The 19,275-nt window shown below is 63.2% G+C and overlaps 2 protein-coding genes across 16 annotated transcripts in view; both read left to right on the top strand.

Annotated features, from left to right (window-relative positions):
• Nucleotides 1–8,971, top strand: part of AFDN (afadin, adherens junction formation factor) — a 98,314-nt gene extending 89,343 nt beyond the window's left edge. For 9 of the 15 annotated variants that reach the window (XM_079779932.1, XM_079779931.1, XM_079779930.1 and 6 more), the window contains 4 exons: nucleotides 538–672; nucleotides 3,151–3,628; nucleotides 6,505–6,589; nucleotides 7,309–8,971. In XM_079779932.1, the coding sequence (XP_079636058.1) occupies nucleotides 538–672; nucleotides 3,151–3,628; nucleotides 6,505–6,589; nucleotides 7,309–7,462 (852 nt within the window). In that variant the 3' untranslated portion in view covers nucleotides 7,463–8,971. The other 6 variants (XM_079779924.1, XM_079779926.1, XM_079779925.1 and 3 more) reach the window with 4 other exon arrangements.
• Nucleotides 8,972–12,828: 3,857 nt separating this feature from the next.
• Nucleotides 12,829–18,698, top strand: LOC307105213 (kinesin-like protein KIF25). The gene is made up of 5 exons (XM_079780824.1): nucleotides 12,829–14,317; nucleotides 15,084–15,219; nucleotides 15,673–15,776; nucleotides 16,079–16,167; nucleotides 16,393–18,698. The coding sequence occupies exons 1-5, from the start codon at nucleotides 14,171–14,173 to the stop codon at nucleotides 16,448–16,450; spliced, it is 534 nt and encodes a 177-aa protein (XP_079636950.1). The 5' UTR covers nucleotides 12,829–14,170; the 3' UTR covers nucleotides 16,451–18,698.
• Nucleotides 18,699–19,275: the final 577 nt, after the last annotated feature.

Raw genomic sequence — 19,275 nt, 5'->3', positions numbered from 1 at the left:
TCCACGACGGGTCCAGAGGGAGCTGGTGGCCAAAGGCCAGTGTGGGAAGATGCTAGAAACGTGGTCCCCACGACCAGGTGCACTGTAACCCTGCTCATGGGTCCCGGGCTGCCCCACACAGGCCGGCGTTTATCCGCCACCTGCCACGGTGCCGGCTTCCTCCTCACTCGTGTGGGAACTAAAACGAACAAGGACGAGGCTGGCTGAGGGTGTCCCACGGAGCCACGACTTGAGGTGTCTGTCGTTTGCGTCTGTTAGTGATGAGCTGGGCGACGTGACTGGACTCGCGTAGAAGAACCGTGCTTGTCTGAGCGGGATGTGTGAGCGCAGTTCATTCTCTGCACGGCGGTCCCTGGGCGGGCAGTGGGTGGGGACGGCTGTAGGCGGCCGCGTGCAATTGTCGCGCTCAGTGTGAGTTGTCTCTCAGCCCTGCTTTGACCCCATGTCCGTGTTGCTCTGTGCGTGCGTCTGCGTGTCGCGGTGTGTGCTGTGTGTCTGCGAGGAGCCCCCAGGAAGCTAAGGTGACTGTGTTGTCAGTTACAGGACGAGGAGCGCCGGCGGCAGCAGCAGCTGGAGGAGATGCGGCTGCGGGAGGCGGAGGAGCGCGCCCGGCAGGAGGACCCGCGGCTGCGGCAGGAGGAGGAGCGGGGCAAGCGGGACGCTGAAGAAAAGGTTATGGTCCTCTAGGGCGCGTGCGGAGGTGTGCGGGCGGAGCAGGGCCTGGCGCAGCCTCCACTGGACCACCCAGCCCGCTCCGGCCCTGCCTCTCCTCAACTGTCTCCAGACTCCTTGCTCTCTGCGCGTCTCTGCCTTCTGTGTTCCTGACGGGGCCGCTGTTACGTGGAGGTGATGAGGCTCAGTGTGGCTCACCTCGAGTTGGAGCGGTGGGAACAGCAGGGACATAGCGAGACAGCCTGTGAACACTCGTATTCCTAAGAGATCCTTCCCTGACATGGCTCCGTTCTCGCTGGTACAGAGCAGGCGGCTATGAAAGCCACGGGACTTAGGACTCACCACTCGGTTTCCACGTGTGGGTTGTTTTAACTCAAGCAGTCCTTTCAGCTGAACTTAAATTGAGGGTGGATTCGGCCTGTTCGGGCTGCGGGGGGTGGCGGGGGCGGGCGCTGCTTCTGTCGGCGTGCAGGGGGCTCGGCCCCCGCGTGCTGGGGCAGCCGTCCTCGCCACTTCCCTTCTGTGAAGGTGGAGCTCAAGTGTCACGACTTCTGATGGGAAATCGCGTTTTTATTCCACTCCCTTCTTCGATAGTCCTGGGACCTGTATCCACAGAGCCCCCTCCCCCCCGAGAAAGGACTTGCAGGAGCTGGGAGGACCTAACAGCTGAGAGGGAGACGGGCAGGACGGGGACTCCTGCAGGGGACCGGAGAGTCGAGGCGATGAGGGTGTCTGCCTTCTGTAGGCCCTTGCCCTCCCAGAGCCTGTCCTGCTCCCGTGTCTGCACAGCTCGGGTCCCGGGGCAGCTTCCAGTGAGGCCCCGCGTCTTCCCGGGGGCGATGGCTCACAGAGGTCATCTCCAAGGAACTAGGTTCCAGAGGTGGAGCCCTGGGGCCCCGTCTGTGTGTGTGATGCTGCCCCAGCTCCCTGCCCCAGCACGCGCCGCCCTGCCCGAGCGCCAGGCGGCACCCAGGCTCGGCTCCGTGTGGGCGCCGAGGGCAGGTCTGTGCCCACGCTCTCCCACCGCTGCCGATCGCGCCCGACACTTCCCTTCAGCACTGCTTCTGTGCTTGAGTGGCAGCATGAAGAGCTGAATAACCTTTTTTATACAGAAAGTCCAAAATCGATGGGGTTGCTTTGTTACAGAAAGACGTTGGGTAGAACAAAGGCTTTTCGGGCCCTGCAGTCAGACCTGCTCCTTGTGCAGGAGGGCGTGCTGGGGCCCCGGCACAGCGCCCGCTGCTCGCCAAGGCCCGGGGGGCCCCAGAGCTCCCCCTGGAGCTGATTCCACACCCAACGGGACACCTATTTTGTGTAGAAAATAAAAAAAAAGATTGTCCTTTAGTATGTCTCCACGTAGACTAAGAAGATAGAGTGAGAAATCGGGGCTGGCGTTGGCTTTTGGTTTTCTCCTCCGAAGGCGAGGCTCTGACCAACTGGTGTGTGTGCCCTCGCTGTGTGCGTGCTGTGTGCACGTGTGCGGTGTGGGTGCGGGGTCTGTCTGGAGGCAGTAGGGGACACTACCACTTGAAATGGGGACTAAAAACGTTAATCCTGACGCCAGCAAGGTCCCCAAAATTCGTTCTTCGGTTGAGTGAAGTGAAAAAGCGTTGTACTCCATTCTGTAGCGTTAACCATTCTCATTAAGGCTGGTTATTCTGTTCTCTCATTGCCTTTCTCGCTTACTTTTTCTTGTGTTCTAAGACTTCTGTCAATCTAACAAAACTGTGCTGTTACCTTTTTTAATGTTTAAATAATTTTAACACTGTCATCTGGAGTTTTTGCAGATGTATGTCAGAAAATGTATGTGTCAAAATATATTTGAATATCTTGTTGCTGTTGCTCTACTTTCCTGTCTGTCGGGGGCTGAAGACCTGAGTGTAGACTGAGAACGGGAGGGCGTGCTTGTCAGAGGCGCTCTGGGGCGTGAGCAGTGCAGCTCGCAGCGGGGCTGACCCCCCCCCCCCCCCCAGGGACGGAGATGAGCCGGGCAGACCCCGAGGGGCGGGACTGGAGTCGGTGCAGTGAGAGCATGAGGTGTAGGAAGCAGGGGGCCTCTTTCTGGATTGTTTGTCTCTAAATGCCTCAGTGACAGGTAAGTTACTGTCCACAGAAGCAGGAGAGGGACAGAGGCCTAGAGCAGCAGAGGAGAGGGAGAGGCTGGACGGTCACGGGACGGGGATGGAGCAGGAGGCAGGGCCCGGGAGCACCGGGAAGCTTCTTCCTTCTGTGCTGTGGGCAGTTTTATGTCCAGTGACTCCAGACAGAATGGAGGTGTGCGTGAGACTCAGGGGATGCCTGTCTGCGGTCGATCTACCCGTCTCTGTCCTGGCTCTTCCTCCTTCACACTCTCATTCGTCGTCAGTGTGGCCCTGGGCTGGGACTGATCAGCCTTTGCTGCCCCGCAAGGCCCAGTGGGGTGGCTGTGGTCCCCTCTGACCTTGTCTGACCTTTGCACTTTTCTGTTCCCGCCTGCAGAGGCGACAGGAAGAAGGGTATTACAGCCGCCTGGAGGCCGAAAGGCGCCGACTGCACGATGAGGCGGATCGCAGGCTGCTGGAGCCCGAGGAGCCGGCCCTGTGCCGGCCTCCGCTGCCGCGGGGCTACGAGCCCACAGCCCTGCCCGCCCCGGCGGGTGCACCACCCCCCCCACCGCAGCGCACCACCTCCTCCCTGCAGGCGCAGGCCCTGTCCCCCGACTCCCTGTACACCGCCAAGCTGGTTGCCTACACCGAGGAGGAGGAGGAGGAGAGCCCCGCAGGTCAGGATGAGTGCTCCCGCGCCAGGACGTCGCGCGGGCACCTGAAGCCGCGCCCGGCCTCCGATGGCATCTTTCTCTCCACCTCATTCCAGCCGCCCTCGGCCAGTGCCAACAGTACTGCCCACAGAGCAGGCCAGCCCCCGCCCCCTCCACAGCCAGCAGGCTTCTACCATCTCGGCCACTCTAGGGCCAGAGGTAAAGGGCGGGGCTGCCAGTCCTCCCTCCTGTCTTGCTGATTGGACCTTGGCATCTACGCGCTGGAGTATGGTCCGTCTCGGCCACCTCGCTGGGCGTCTGAATCGAGCTGATCAGTGGGCTCAGCCTGGGGACCTCCCTCTGCCTCGATTGCAGTGTCTGCTCCTCTCGCCCCGTGATTCGCACTCTGAAACCCCCTCTCTTCACCCCACAGCAATCAGGCCTCCTCCCTCCTCAGTCGTGAAGTACTGTTGGTCTTGGCCTTCATTCTCTGCCTCTTCGAGTGATTGCTATGTTAGGTTGAACATGTGCCCTTTTCCCACTTTTGGTGTCTAAAGATAATTTCCTCTTATTAACAGTCAAGGTGCACATTAGCTTTCTGCTATTTAACGTAAGCAGGGCTCTCTGCTCTGGACCACGTGCCTGTGGGGGTGCAGCAGACACCCGAGCAGTGGCCGAGGGCCAGGGCCCGAGACCAGGTCACTTCCTCTCATTGCCCTCCCTCCTCCTAGCTCCGCGGCGCTGGCAGCAGACCTCGTAGGCACACGCTGGCCTGGGGTCCTGCCTGTGCCGGACCAGGCCACGGTGCACATTCAGGGAACGTTGCTGAGGCAGCACTGAGAGTGAATTTAAACTACAATTCTAAGGATTCAGTTCCAGGCTCATCCCAGTGCTGCCACAGAATTGGCGTGCGGGCCGCGCAGCCTCAGACCACGCTGTCAGTTTTAATGAGGGCAGTCTTCTGTGGCTCCGCGGGGCAGCCCCTGGACTCAGGATAGTTCCAGAGGGAGCGGACTAATCAGAACCCACGGGCCTGTGGCTTGTGTCACATGTGGCTCATGTCACGTGTGGCTCGTGTCACATGGCTCGTGCACGTGTGGCGCTCGTGTCACGTGGCTCCCGTGTCAAACGTGGCTCCTGCCAGGTCCTTCTCAGCGCTGAGCCACTTGGAAGGCTCAGTGAGTAATGTGTAGGTTGAGTCACTCAAACCAAAATTTAATCTTTTTATCAAATTTCTGTTGTAAATATCTAGAAGGTTATATCTTTAAGACTTGTAAGGATTTTTTTCAATCCTTCCCTGAGGATATATATTTAGAAGAAGGGAGGGAGAGAGAGAGAGAAAAATCAATCAGTTGCCTCCCGCACGCCCCGACCATAGATCGAACCCACCTTTTGGTGCAGGCACGGCGCTCCGGCCCACAGCCACCGGCCAGGGCAGGAAGGAGGCACATTGTGGAGCGAGATGCCTTCAGCCCCTCGCAGCACATGAGCAGCTGGCTTAGGTGTTCTGTAAATGCTGTGACGGCTGAGGAGGAGGTTGGGTAGTAGAGACTGTAGCCGAGTCTCACTCTAACCACCATGGCTTCCAGTCACACCACTAACCACATCTGCTCTCACGCCTGACGCCGTGGGAGCAGGTCCGCTGTGCCGCTCCTCTGAACACCCCTCCCTCCGACAGCACAGAGCGGGCGCCGGGTGCGAGCGCGTCCGAGCTCCCGGCCCCTCGCTGGCCGAGTCGCGCGCCCTCGCTCAACTCTGGCTCTGCAGCTGGACCCGCTCCTGCCGTTCCTTCCACTGGGCGCTGTGCAGACAGGGCGGGGTCAGAGGTCAGCCTAGCCGTGCACTTGGCGTTCTCTGAAAGGTGTTTGATATGTATGATCCAGTTCCTACGTAGTCAGTTGGAAGTATCTAATTAACTGGAAATTTTGAAAAGTTGGTTTTTACCAGTGGAAGGAACATTGCCATTCTTAACACAGCTCAAAAGATACAACACTTTGGAAACAAGCAAGATGAGTAAAACTTACAATTAAAATCTAAACAGTTCTGTGCAGATGGTTTACCGAAGGCCTGCTGTGATTGGCTGGAGTGAGAGGTGGGCTCCTGTTGGGTCTTCTGAGTCTTTGCTGAGGTGACTTCCTGTACGTGATCCCGGGAAACGCTTCCGCCTGCGCAGCGAGTGGGTGCAGGGCCCAGAGGAGCCGCTCCCGCGGGCGGGCGGGGACCGCGCCATCGCAGAGCAGCGCCTCTGACGGCAGGCCCCGTCCTGGCGACGAGCAGTCCTGTGGTCTGTCCGTCCAATCCCCTGCTCTCGGTGCTGTGCCGGCCTTGTCACGGGCAGGTTTTCAGGGGGATTCTCCCTACGTAGAAAGGCAGCCCCGGGTCGTGTGTTACGACTTGGACGATGGGTCATGGGGCAGATGAGCTTCTTCGGAGCCTTTCCGCTTCGGTCTGCATCCTCTGGGTCTTCGCAGCCCTGGCGCAGAGGGCAGGTGGGCCCCCAGGCCCCGTGCTGCTCACGCTGTGTTCGTGCAGGCGGCGATTTTGTGCCTGCCGTTTAGTGTCCACCCCAGGGACCTTGGTAGCCCATTTGTTTAAAAATTTTGTTTAATAATTATAGCCATTTATTTCGGGGGGAAATGCAGTAGCCGCCCTGAAAAGATTCACTTCAGTCGTGCAATCACGTCTTAGTCTGTGGGTCACATGTACTCGGTGACCTTGCAGCCAAGTTCCTGGTGTTGGGAGTGTCTGGAAAGTTCTGCAGCTCCCCACCCAAGGCCCTCTTCTGAGGGTTCTTCTCGTGGGTCTCTGATCTGTGAACTTACTGATCAGAACTTTTGATCATTACCACCTACGGCCTATGCTGGCTTCTCTGTCCCCAACGGGCTGGGCAGCCGCCGGGAGCAGTGATTGGATGGCTCAGGCCACGGGAGAAGGGAGTGGCCACTGATGGAGCTTTTGTCTGATTTGAAGCGCTTTCGCTTTCTTCTTTCGTAGCTTAAAACGCCTGATTCCTCTGTGGGCTGTGTACTTTCCGTGAGCACAGGTTTTGAAATAATGCAGATATTTTAACGCTGACTTTTTCTCTTACGGGAAAGGACCAAACTCGTTCACGGGATCTTCTGGGACACTTGCCGGTGCTCATGATGCCTGTCGGGACCCGAGAGAGAAGCTGACTAGAAGGTAATTTGCGCCGGACACATCCTCCCCCTGTTGGCACGAGGCTGCACTGGCCTCAGACTCCACGGTCTGCCGGTCAGGTGGGCGCCAGTGCACCGAGCTCCCGTGCGTGGCTCCCAGGTCTCAGACGGCAGGGTGGGCACGGGCACGGGCTCAGAGTCAGGACTTCGGAAGCAATGCCATGCGGCTCTGCGGGTTCTGGGATGGGCCCTGGCGCCCGCGGGACTGCACCCGCCCGCCCGGAGGCGCACAGGGACCACGGACTGCCGCCTGAGCGTCCGCACAGGTTCTCGTCAGATGTGCTGTTGCCCAAACAGCTCTCAAAACGTAGATGTTGAGTGAAACCAGAGTCGGTGGCATCTTGGTGCCGTTTCCCACTCAGGCGCGTGGGCAGGTGCCTCGGGCCAGGAGGGCGCGCCGCACGCTGTGCTTTGAGGTGCCCCTTAGGGGAGCGGCACGTGGAAGCGCCTGCTGGCCGCGGGCTCTGAGATGCGGCTGTGACCGGAGAAGTGACTGTTGGAGGAGGAGGAGGAGGTTTTGCCCTGTCTCCTCCGTGCACTGACTTAGTTAGCATTTACTCACGATTTCAATTCTAGGAACGTCAGGGCAGGATTTAACTGAGAGCGAGTCTCTCTCTCACTGAGCTGTCCCCTGATGTCACACTGACTCCTTGTTGACTGGTTCCCATGGTGACAAGTAACCTTGTGCCTGCCCCCCTGCAGCCACGAGGCAGGTGTCCCTGGGGGCGCGGGAGCCCCGGAGAACCTGACCTTCAGGGAGCGCCAGCGCCTCTTCTCCCAGGGCCAGGACGTGTCCAACAAGGTGAAAGCCTCCCGCAAACTCACGGAGCTGGAGAACGAGCTGAACACCAAGTGAAGAGGGGCGCCTGCTCCCCACGCCTTCCCGCCGGCTCCGAGGCCCCGGCGCGTCCTCTAGGCAGCGGCTGGGGTTCGGGACGCTCAGCCCGGGAACTGTGTTCACCAGCGAGGCCATGTGCACACGGAAACACTGTGGGCTCCTTAGTGGCCTGCTCCCGCCGAGACCTTCTGCGGGTCTCTCTCGAGCCGGGGCGGGGGGTGCGGGGGCGGGCAGGAGAGGCTGAGGCCGCTCCCCTTCTCCAGGAGCCCGAGTCCTTCTCTTCCTCTCAGCAGCTGTTCCCGCCCCGAGAACAGCTTGAACTGCCCGGGGACTGTGCGCTGAGGAGGGCAGCTGGCTGTGGACGGCCGGGTGTGTCCAGCCTCCCTCCTGCCCCGCCCGCTCCTCAGGTGCAAGCCCTCCGACCCGCTTACCTATTTGATGGGAAAACTTTCTCAACAGAACATTTTGAGGCTTTAAGCTTAGGAAATTCTATTTTTATAAAGGCCAGATTAGTTATATTAAACCACTGGTGATTTTGAAGGTGGCAGTTAGCGTTAGGACGTTAACTGTTTCAGATGCCTGAGGGGATCTGTGAGGAGCCGCTAGCTCTGTGTTTCGGGGAAAGGAGCAGGTGTCTGGATGTGAGTCCCGGGGGGGCCGAGGGAGCAGCCGCTGCTCAGGGATTTTCCCTTCGGCCGAGAGGGACGCCACGTGCTGCAGGGAGGCTCTGCCCCCGGCCCCTCGTTACGTCCTGAGAATGACTGTGGCAGTTCAAGCTATTTCTGTGCACTCTGGTAGGATTATTTAATTTCCGTTTGTTGAATTATTAGTTACACTGTGTTTCTTCCGCTGTGACTGGCTGATGTCGGGGAGTCGGACCTCACTTTGATCTCTCTGTGTGATGTTAAATGGTAAATTACTTGTGATTTGAGCAAATTCCTCTGGACAAAGCCCTGAGGTGGGGTCGGGAGGCTTTTCTGTACCAGGTTCTCTCAGAAATGTGTCTGTTAGAAACCGCACCCTTCACATAGAGGGGGAGGGGCTTCCGGCCTGGGAACCACGGGGGTGAGAGCTGTAGGATCAGCGTCCTCTCGGCCAGGGCTCTGGCTGGAGGTGTGTGAGGTCCGCGGAGGGGCCTGCGTGGCTATGAAGGATTGCACGGCGCTGGCGGCTGGAGAGCAGGCTCCTCCCAGGCACCGAGAGACACTGCAGCCTCACGGGGCGAAGCCCGCTTTGCCCGGAGATGCTGCGGACCAACTGCTGTTCTGTTCCCATGGAAAGGCCGCGCCCACCAGCACGTGAACGACATGCGGACACTGCACAGGGCCCACCACACGTGAACGACATGCGGACACTGCACAGGGCCCACCACACGTGAACGACATGCGGACACTGCACAGGCGGCGGCTCTGCCTCCAGGGTCGGCCTTCCATGACTGCACTACTGCGGCCCATCAACTGCTGTAGCTTCCCTTCTACTGTACCAGCCCAGCCTGTTTCTAATAAACTTTGTACGTATTTAAGTGCATTTGCTGCTGTTGGTTTTAATAGCACTGGCCAGATTGTGCTTGTAACAGCAGCCTCCTTCCCCTCCCCTCCTGCCTGCCTGTCATTCACTGAACAGGAGCCTGGTGTCCTGTCCTTCGGGCAGTGTTCCCAGGTGGTCCCGTGGAGCAGGCGGATGCAGTGGGACTGCGGGGGGGGGGGTTTGGGGGGGGCACAGGCTCTCACGCGGGGCCCATTGTCTTCATGCAGGCAGGTGCCCCTCGGCCAGAAACTGGGGACACTGGTTCCGTGCCCCCCACAGCAGGTCCAGGAGACAATGCAGAGTTTACATAAACATGCAGCTGGTGACGTGATTGGAGAGCGGCTACAGTGTTTGGACAGGTTCAAGCCTCAGACTGATGAGAGGGCACAGTCCTCTCTCTCATGGCCACGTGCAAGTCCCAGCGTGGAGGGCAGGGCCCTCCCAGCACAATGATAGCCAACAGCTGTAGTTGTGAGCTTGAACCTGTGGTCCGAACACTGGCCCCACGTGCCTGAGTGATGTGGGCTTGATAGAGTTCAGGTGCATGTAGTTGAGTAGGTTCGAAACCCACGAGAATGTTGTAAACATCCTGACCCGCCCTTACTTTGCCTCGTGGCATCGGCTCTAAAATACAGACACGGCTCGTAGTCCGTGGCGCTGTCGTTAGCTCTCCATCAGAGGACAGCGTTCCACCCAGACCCAGCTTCGTTCTCATCTGTCCCCAATCCTTCACCGCCCCCTCAGGGTCACTGAACCTGGCTGAGCTGGCGCGGCACATACGGCGCCCGGGGCTGAGCATGCCATGGCCCTGCCGGCTCCCCAGTCGTGGAGATGGCAGCCTTTTTGGGAAAATGGAATTCTTCCCTTTGGGGAGCAGGGGCTGCTGAGGCGGAGGTTCCCCCCCGAGGCAGAGAGGCTGCTGAGCCCGGAGCCTGGCCCGGCCTGGAGCCCAGGCAGGGACGGTGCTAGCTGTGGGGTCGGAGGGCTGCAGGAGGCCCAGAAGGTTCCAGGCGTCCTCACACTACGGCCCGCGGGCCACATGCGGGTGTTTTTGCCATTTTGTTTTTTTACTTCAAAATAAGATATGTGCAGTGTGCATAGGAATTTGTTCATAGTTTTTTTTAAACTATAGTCCGGCCCTCCAACGGTCTGAGGGACAGTGAACTGGCCCCCCGTTTAAAAAGTTAGAGGACCCCTGGTACGCCCTTCCTCCCACTTCCTGCCGGTCCTTCTGAGCGAAGCGTGGCCAGAGGTCGGCTACCGAGGCCCACAGGAGTGCTGGGCGATGGCACCCCTTCTGCTGGTGTGAGCGGTCTGGAGCAGGTGGCAGGGGACGGCCGGTGGGCAGCCTTCCTTTAAACAAGCCTCGTGTCTCGGGGTGTCTCGGGGCCACACCTGTCCCCGGCGGCGCTCCCGCCTGGTCGTCTGCTTTCTCACGTGTCCGTGGGGCTGCATGGTGACGTGGCCCAGCTCCCACGTGGATAGTAAAGGTGAATGCGCCATCGAGTGCTCCCACAACAGAGGAGGAGGAGCGGGGAGCACTGAGGTTAGCGTGTGGCTTTGGAGGGTGCTGCTCCCCACTCACCCCCGGGCAGCCCCACAGGAAGCCAGCCCGCTGCCCGGCGACACTGCCCGCGGAACGGGGTGGGGACCGCGTCGGTTTGTCTTGGTTTTGTTTGTTCGTTTGTCTTGATTTCTAGTATCACAACCTCAACACTTGGAAACGCGGGCGAGGAGCCAGGAACGTCCGGCACCTGGAGGGCCTGTGGCTGCAGAGGCCGCCTCAGTGAGCCTGTGACTCCGCCTCCGAGTCACTGGTTCCCAATGAGATGGAGGCCATGCTCCAGCAGAGGGCTTCCCTCCAACCAGTTCCTTCCCCGCCAGGGGCCGCGCCCCGCAGGAACGGGGAGAGGCGGGAACGGGGGGGGGGGGGGGGGGCGGGAACGGGGTGAGGCGGGAAGGTGGGGGGAAACGGTGACCCTCCGCAGGGCAGCGCCCCTCAGGGAGCCCCGCGAAGCTGGGCGGGACCCTGTGGCCCTCAGCCGAGGCCCCGCTGGGCCTGGCCCGCCCCCGGGTGGGCAGGGGGCCGCCGGCGGGCTGGAGACCAGAGCCGGGCGGTACCGGCGGGAGCAGCGTTTCCGGAGCCCCTGCAGCAGGCGCTCTGGGCGTCGCTGAGGACAGACACCCAGGGCAGAGGGGATCTCCCTGGGAGTGGGTGTCTGAGGGGGAGAAGGGTCTGGGGGGCAGGGCATGAGGGGTCCCCCAGCTCGGGCCTGGCGGGCAGCAATGCCTGTGAGTCTGGAAAAGATGAAGGTGCAGATGCCGGGAGGGAGCAGGGCCCGGCTGCCTGGCTGCCCATCTCTGCCGCCCCTGCCCCCGCCCCTCCCCTGTCTGCCCCGCCCCTCCCCTGTCTGCCCCGCCCCTCCCCTGTCTGCTCCGCCCCCAACCCCGCCCCTCCCCGCGCACTGCCCGCGCCCTGACCCTAAAGCCAGTGGCCAAGAGCCCTCCCCGCAGTGCCGGCCACGCCCTCCCCCCTGCGCAGGGCCCCGGGGACGGAGAGGAGGCCGGTGACCGACGCTGGTGCCTTTTAGTCCGAAAGCACCACGGGCCGCGGCCCTGGAAGGTTCACGAGCGACGGCGGCCCTGCCAACGCCGCTCCGGCCCCGCGAGCAGCTCACACGGCCCGGCCCCTGCGCGCGGGGACCTGAGCTCCTGTCCCGAGGCGGCCCCGCCTGCCGGTGCTGGTGCTGGTGCTGGTGCTGGTGCTGGTGCCGGTGCCGGTGCCGGTGCTGGTGCCGGTGCCGGTGCCGGTGCCGGTGCTGGTGCCGGTGCTGGGCTGCGAGAGGTGCTGGGGGGCGGGCTGAGGGCGAGGGCGCGGGTCCAAGGGTGCACTCCCTCCCCCTCTCCCCCGACTGTGGCAGGTGGGGGCCTCCGCATGCAGCTCGCTGGGCTCCAGGCTTCGCCGCCACCTGGACGCTGTGGGAGAGGGGCGCCCCCGCCCCGTCCTGCTTCCTGTCCGCGGCCTGGGGGCCTGGGGGCCTGGGGAGGGCGCTCTGCGCCCGGCCACCTGCCGGCTCCGCGCACCTGGGCGTCTGTTCCGAGGGCGCGAGCTTCCTCCGCGCGGGTCCGGTCCTCGCGGGAAGGCGGCGGTCGCGCCCTCGGGACCTTGGGGCGAAAAGCAGAAACGTTGGTGCTCCGCCCCGAGGAGACCGGGACTTCCCGGGGCTGGGGGCGCGGCGTTTGGGGGAAGCGTCCCGACGCTTAGCTCCTCCCCGCCCTCCTCACCCGGCGCCCCCACACCCACCGAGACCCGGGCCGGACCCAACGTCCGATGCCCGCTCCGCCCCCACGAGTGGGCGATGCCAGCGGCGCGCGGTGGGCGGTGGGGGCTCCTCCCTGAGCGGCGGGCCCGGCAGCTGCAGCGGCAAATGCAGGTGAGGGGGGGCGACCTCCGGGAGCCTGCCCCCTGCCCTCTGACCCCCTGCCCTCTGACACCCGCCCGAGCACAGGGCCTGGAAGCGGTGGGGTGGGTTTGGGGGTCCTACCGAGGTAAAGAGCAGGCACGCCGCATGGGGGTGGGGCCTGCATCATCACCTCTAACCACTGGGCTTCCCCTGCTGCACCCGAGGGGGTGGTGGACTACCCAGGTCTCCCCCTGCTCACCTCCTGTCCCCACCTGCCCCCCTCCCCATCCACTCCTCTCCTCCTGGGCCTCCCCCACCCCCTGCTCACCTGTCCCCTCTCCACCTCACTCCCACCCGCACCCCCACCGAGGAGCCTGCCACCCTGAGTGCTGTGCTCAGTGCCAGAATGGGGGGCCGGGCATAACTCTGGTCTCTCGGGTCCCGCCCTCCGGGTGAGGGAGCACAGGAAATGGTGGGTAAACACCCAGACGAGTGGACACCGTGGGCGGCCGTGGTCACTGCCGCCCAGGCAGGTGCAGCCTCCCAGCGGGGGTGCAGCCACAGGGCCGCCTGGGCCTGGGCCGGGAGGGCGAGGAGCTGGCTGAGGGCCTCCCTGGAGGAGAAACACTGAGCCTGGCGTGGCCGTGGCCGTGGCCGTGGCCATGGCCAAGGGGCTGGGACTGGGAAGCCTGGGGCAGGTAGGCGGCGGGTTGGGGCGGAGAGGCCAGAGGTCAGCGCCTGGCGGGCAGGCAGGGCTGTGCAGGACATCCCTGTCCTGTGGGCAGGAGGGGCTGCTGACGAGGCGTGGGAAAGAGGGAAGGCGCGGGAGATCTGTGTTTTGAAAATTGCACTTCGTGGAGCAAGGTGGGCAGGGCGACCCTGCAGGCCGATGGCGGGAGGGCTGTCCAGGCAGGGCGTCCGGGAGGGGAGGCAGAATGAGGCCGCTGAGGGTCGGCCCCAGCAAAGCAAGCAACTCTGGTGAAAACTGTTTAAAAGCCTCTGGGATTGCTTACGGGCACGCATCAAGGAGAAACGCCGAGAAAACCCACATCACGTCAGAACGAGGACAGGCGCGACACGCAGGCGCCTGCCTGACCCCGTGGGTGGGGCGCCCAGGAGCTGCTGGTCGGAGCCACGTGGAATGGGTCACAGACTCGGGGGCTGGGGCTGGCGGGTGCCCCCCTCGCTGGCTCCTTCCCACAGCCCCGTGCTGAGGCACCTGCGTCTCTCTCCGCGGACTCGGTCCTGGGGGGAATGGTGACCGCTGGACGCTGATGTGGACGTTCTCTTTTGGGTGAGGCCAAAGAAGAGCGGATCGCTGAGCTGGAAACGGAAAACGCTGTTCTTCACCTGGGACTGGCCCAGGTGACACCCCCGTCTCGTGGCTGAGCTGTGAGGCCCGGGGCGGACCTCAGTGGTCAGTCTGCCACGGCCCTGCCCGCCCCATCTGCAGCCCGAGCTCCCTGCTCTCACCCCCCCCCACGAGAGCGGTGTCAGCTGGGCAAAGACGTCAGCACGTTCTGTCACCAGGGAGCCTGGCGTGGGCTGTCCACGCGTGACCGCTTGGGCTCCTGTAGAACCCCCCTGGCCTGGCACTGTCCCTGAAGACGCCCTGCGTGTCCCCTCGACCCCAGGCCCGAGGGAACCCCTGTGCCTCAGGCTGCTCTTTGATGCCGGCACCCGCCCCTGGCACCGGCCCCTGGCACCTGCCCCGGCACCCGCCCCGGCACCCGCCCGCCCTCCTGGGCCTTCAGACACCCTGCACCCCTGATGCTGTCCCGAGTCCCACCGTCACATGCGGCCCCTGCTCAGAGGCGGGGTTGGAAGGCCTCCATCCTGTTTTTCTCCACAACCTCAGCGCCCAAGGCTGGCAGGGACGAGGTGGCGCGAGGGCCTCCCCCAGCGGACACGCTCGCTCCTCCGGCTGCAGCAGGTGGCTCAGGTAGGCGCCAGGGCGGGCACCCTGCCCCAGGGAACGGCTCTGTGGGTGACTCGCTCGGTGCTGGACTTCTGGCCAGTTGTGTGAGGCCCGCGGCCCCAGGGACCCAGTCTCGGGCGGAGAGGGGCCTGGATTCGGGGAGCAGAGCTGCTTGCGGGGCGGCCGCTGCCCTGCCCTGAGGCGGTGAGCTGACCGCAGCTCTGCTCCCCACCGACCGCACAGAGCACCCCGAAAGCGCCTGTGAGTGTGCGGACGGAGGGGGCCACGTGCTGCCCGACAGCTCGGAGGCCTGCGCGGTGGCCTTGCAGACGCAGGGACTAAAGGAGCCGCAGAGGAGGGTCCGAAATGAAAACTTCGAAGTAAAAAGCAGTTTGTGGGGGGTCGTCACGTCCTAGGGCGGAGTCTGCCGAGGATCAGAGCTGGCTCCCGGGTCCGAGGGGACCGAGCCGGCACCCCAGGACGTCAGCACACAGACCACCCTCCCCGTGCAGGGAGCCGGCTTCCTGAGCCGCTGGGGCCGCTGGATTGCGTCAGTACCTCAAACGCAGGTGCAGGAACCACGGGCCGCGGCGCCGGGCGTCGGAGCTGAGCTTCCTTCAGCACCGCGGGCGGCGGCCGTGACTGCGCTTGGGTTTAAGCAGACGGAGTTCACGGCACACGGATGCCCGTGACAGCGGCTGCGGGCTGTCCTCCTCGATAGACGCGTCGGTGACCATCTTGGTGACGCCGTGGCGGCCGGAGACCCTAACTGGCCCCTGTGCCTTGACAGCGGCTGCGCCAGGACCTGCGGGAGCTCCGTGCCGCCTCCGCGGACCTTCTCGGGAGCTGCCGGGACCAGCAGCAGGGCTGTCTCTCCCGGATCCTGGCGGCCGTGCAGAGCGCGCAGCACCACGGGGCGCTGCCATGTAAGGGGTCCCTCCCACCCGGGGCGCCTTCGCCCTGGCCCAGCGGGAAGCGGGGCCCGCAGGCCTGGCGTTCAGGAGTCCACCCGTCGGTCCTCCCTGGTCCCTCCGCTCACACGTCATGTCCCCACTTGTCAGCTAAGGACTCGGCTGCCCCGAAGTCAAGGCAGGCTTGTCCCTGCAGCCCAGGCTCCGTGCCCCCTCCTCCGGGGTCTCCGTGGAAAGCTCCGGTGGCTGCCGCGTGTCCGGTCCCTCACCAGCGGTGCTGAGCGCTGTGCCAGTTAGTCACGGGGTCAGCGCACAGCAGCCCCTGCAGCGGCCCTAACACAGCCCACAGCCCCTGGGCGCCCGCTGCCCCGGTCTTTCTGAATGTCCTGCCCTCGGAGGAGGTGGGTGGGAGCCAGCGGGGGCTCCCTCCCACGAACCTCGTTGTGACGGGGAGCCACCCGCTCCCAGCGTGGCGAGCCCGGGCCCTGCGCCTGGAGCAGTCCCTGCAGGAGCTGAGCGCTCGCTTCCACCGTGAGAGGCAGAGGCGGCGGCAGCTGCACAACCGCCTGGTGGTGAGCGTGTGGGCGCCTCCTGTTCCCGCGGGGACCTCGGGAGGGACGACAGAGAGGGCAGCGAGGGGAGGAGAGCCAGGGGCCCGGCGCTTCACTCCCGGGGCGGGCACGCCAGGCAGTGGAGGGTGTGAGAGGCAATGGGGGACCTTGCGAGAGGGCGGGGCGCTGTGGCTTATAGGGATTGGTTCAGCAGGGGGGTGGGGGTAGGAGTCCCCGCACACGTCTCCACCCGAGGCCCTGAGCGGGGAGGCGGCGGCCCGGGCGCAGCGGCGGGCTCAGGAGCAGGGGCTCTGCTGTCGCAGGAGCTGCAGGGGAACATCAGAGTCCACTGTCGGATCCGCCCCGCAATGCCTGCGGCCGCCGAGCCTCACGGCCCCGTGTCACACAGCAGGTAATCTGCTTCTGCACAGCGCGCACACGTGTGTGCGTGTGTACATAGGTGTGTATGCACATGTTCATGTGTGTATGTGTGTGCGTGCATGCGTGATGCACATGTGTTTTACGGGGAAAACATAGACGTGTCAGTGAAACCTCACGCCTCCTATTTCCCAGCCGTGGTCCATAAGCAGGGGCCCCGGGCTCTGGGTGACGTGTTTTCACGCTGTTCCCCCCACAGCTCTGCTGCGTCCGGAGACGTGGCCCATGCGGTGGACGACGTGAGTGGTGTTTCCTGACCAATGAACTGGGAGGAGCCGTCTGTGATGGCGTAGACGTTCCCCACGTGTCCCCCCGCGGTGCCGCCGAGGTGGGGTGACCACGGACCTCCCGCTCTGTCCCGCGCAGGCTCCGCTGAGGAAGGCGGTTTTGTTTCTTGGTTTCCGTTGACCTCCTGTGGCCCCTGCCCCGAGCTGCACACCTGTGCGTGTGTGGGCCTGTGCGTGTGTAGGCCTGTGCGTGTGTGGGCCTGTGCAGTGGGCGCACACCTGTGCGTGTGTGGGCCTGTGCAGTGGGCACACCTGTGCGTGTGTGGGCCTGTGCAGTGGGCACACATGTGCGTATGTGGGCCTGTGTGTGTGTGGGCCTGTGCGTGTGTGGGCCTGTGCGTGTGTGGGCCTGTGCGTGTGTGGGCCTGTGCAGTGGGCGCACGTGTGCGTGTGCGGGCCTGCGGGCTGTGCAAGGACAGCGCTTCACGTCAGTCAGTGCACACAAACGGCCTGCAGTTTGCAGCGTAAGAAAAGAAACACAATGCAAAGCCGTGGGGTTACGTGTGAACTCAGTGTTAAAGCGGGAACGGACACATCAGATGAACGAAGGCAGAGCTGACGTTTTATGAGCTGATCTGAGCAAACATCAGCTCAACCAGCAGCGCCACCCCGAGGTGGTGAGGAGGGCTGCACCCAGGGGAGGGAGACCACAGAGAAGGGGCAGCAGAGAGAGGCGCTCGCTGATTGGCTGCAGCAGAGAGAGGCGCTCGCTGATTGGCTGCAGCAGAGAGAGGCGCTTGCTGATTGGCTGCAGCAGGGAGAGGCGCTCGCTGATTGGCTGCAGGTGAAGTGGCTGGCTCTTTGGGGCTGGGCTGTCCCGTGTTTCACCTGTTACCTCGGCCCCCAGGGCAGTGAGGCGCTGGGTCTGGGGGCCTCCGCAGTTAATGCCGCTGTGAACTGGAGTTGTTTACTCTACACTCACGTGTTTCTTAGCTTCTTGTACCAAAAGGGCCAGAGGCGGCGGCGAAAGCCCTGAGGCCCCGTGCCGTCGGGTACGGGGACCGTCCGGGGTCTGTGCTGTAGGGGTCACTCCAACAACAACTGCCGTCGAGTCGGCCTGGTGATGGGGACGACCAGCAGCAGCAGCGGCTCCTCCGAAAGGGCCGTGGGCGGGCTGCTGGCTCCCTCGTTTATAAGCCAGCGAGGGACACGCCTCAGCCGTGCCCAGAAATGCCCACCGACGTCTCTGGAAAGGAGCACGTTAGAAATTCCTTGTTTTGGGTTTTTTTCCTCTTGACCTCTGGTCTTACACACCAACATCACTGAATCGGGTGAAGGGGGCACTGAGGTGCTCCCTGTTAGGGGACGAGGGCTCCTTTCGATGCAGATTCCTGTTAGTCCCTCCTTTGGGGCCAAAGACCTCGGAGCACATTGGAGTCACTGCCTTCCCTGCACTTCCCACGCCTGTGGGCGCCGAGCGCAGGGGCCCCGAGCGCAGGATCTGAGGCCTGGCCGGCGCTGAGGCGGCTCCTCCTCCTCCTCCTCCTCCTCCTCCTCCTCCTCCTCCTCCTCCTCGCTGTCCTCCTCTGTTACTCGGTCAGCAGTGCTCCCGTCCTCCGAGCTCCCCCGGCTCTTCCAACTCAGACGTTGGCAAGTTTTAAAAAGACGCACCAAGATGAGATGACATTCTTCGGATTGGGGCGTTTGGATTATGTTTTTAAAAATCAGCAGAATTCAAGTGGTTTCTTAATTCACAGACTTGCTTGTTCAAGGGCCTCACGCCAGTAGATTTGCTGAGACAGCAGGCGATGGGTGCGACGACGCCGTCCCCTCGGCTCCGCGTCCGCCTTCGCAGTGCGAGTCAGCGTGAACCGTCGGGGGAGGCGGCCTGTGAATACGCCCCGGAGAGCCCGCCGCTGCCTGGGCCTGGGGTCTTCAGGTCGTTCGTGTTTTTCACGGAACTCGCAGCGGCGTGTCTGACGACAGGCTTCCTTCCGGCGGCGCTGACCCGCTGGGCCTCCCAGCTGCCCTGATCCTCAGGGTTACTGAGCCGGTCAGTCCCACGGTCACTGAGTTCTGGTGTCGCTCACACAGGGTCAAGACGAGGTCAGACTGTCGCTAGGAAGGTGCTGGGCAGAGATGGGGAGATCGGGCGCACCTGAGGAGAAGTTCAGAGACCCAGTTTTGCGGGGTCCTTAGCAAATAGCCGTCCTTCAAGGGAGGTTCTCGGGGCCCAGAGCCGGGTCGGGACCGCTGGTGTCCCCGGGAGCATGTGGCGTCCCTGAGAGCACGTGGCGTCCCTGAGAGCACGTGGCGTCCCTGGGAGCACGTGGTGTCCATGGGGAGCACGTGGCGTCCATGGGGAGCACGTGGCGTCCCTGGGAGCACGTGGTGTCCATGGTGAGCACGTGGTGTCCATGGTGAGCACGTGGTGTCCCTGGGAGCATGTGGTGTCCATGGTGAGCACGTGGTGTCCCTGGGAGCACGTGGTGTCCATGATGAGCACGTGGTGTCCCTGGGAGCACGTGGTGTCCATGGGGAGCACGTGGTGTCCCTGGGAGCACGTGGCGTCCATGGGGAGCACGTGGCGTCCCTGAGAGCATGTGGTGTCCATGGGGAGCACGTGGCGTCCCTGAGAGCACGTGGTGTCCATGGTGAGCACGTGGTGTCCCTGGGAGCACATGGTGTCCATGGGGAGCACGTGGTGTCCATGGTGAGCACGTGGTATCCCTGGGAGCACGTGGCGTCCCTGAGAGCACGTGGTGTCCATGATGAGCACGTGGTGTCCATGGTGAGCACGTGGTGTCCCTGGGAGCACGTGGTGTCCATGGGGAGCACGTGGTGTCCATGGTGAG

Source organism: Cnephaeus nilssonii (assembly GCF_951640355.1).
Source record: "Cnephaeus nilssonii genome assembly, chromosome: 9".
Taxonomy (NCBI): domain Eukaryota; kingdom Metazoa; phylum Chordata; class Mammalia; order Chiroptera; family Vespertilionidae; genus Cnephaeus; species Cnephaeus nilssonii.
This window is presented reverse-complemented; position numbering and strand designations above follow the sequence as displayed.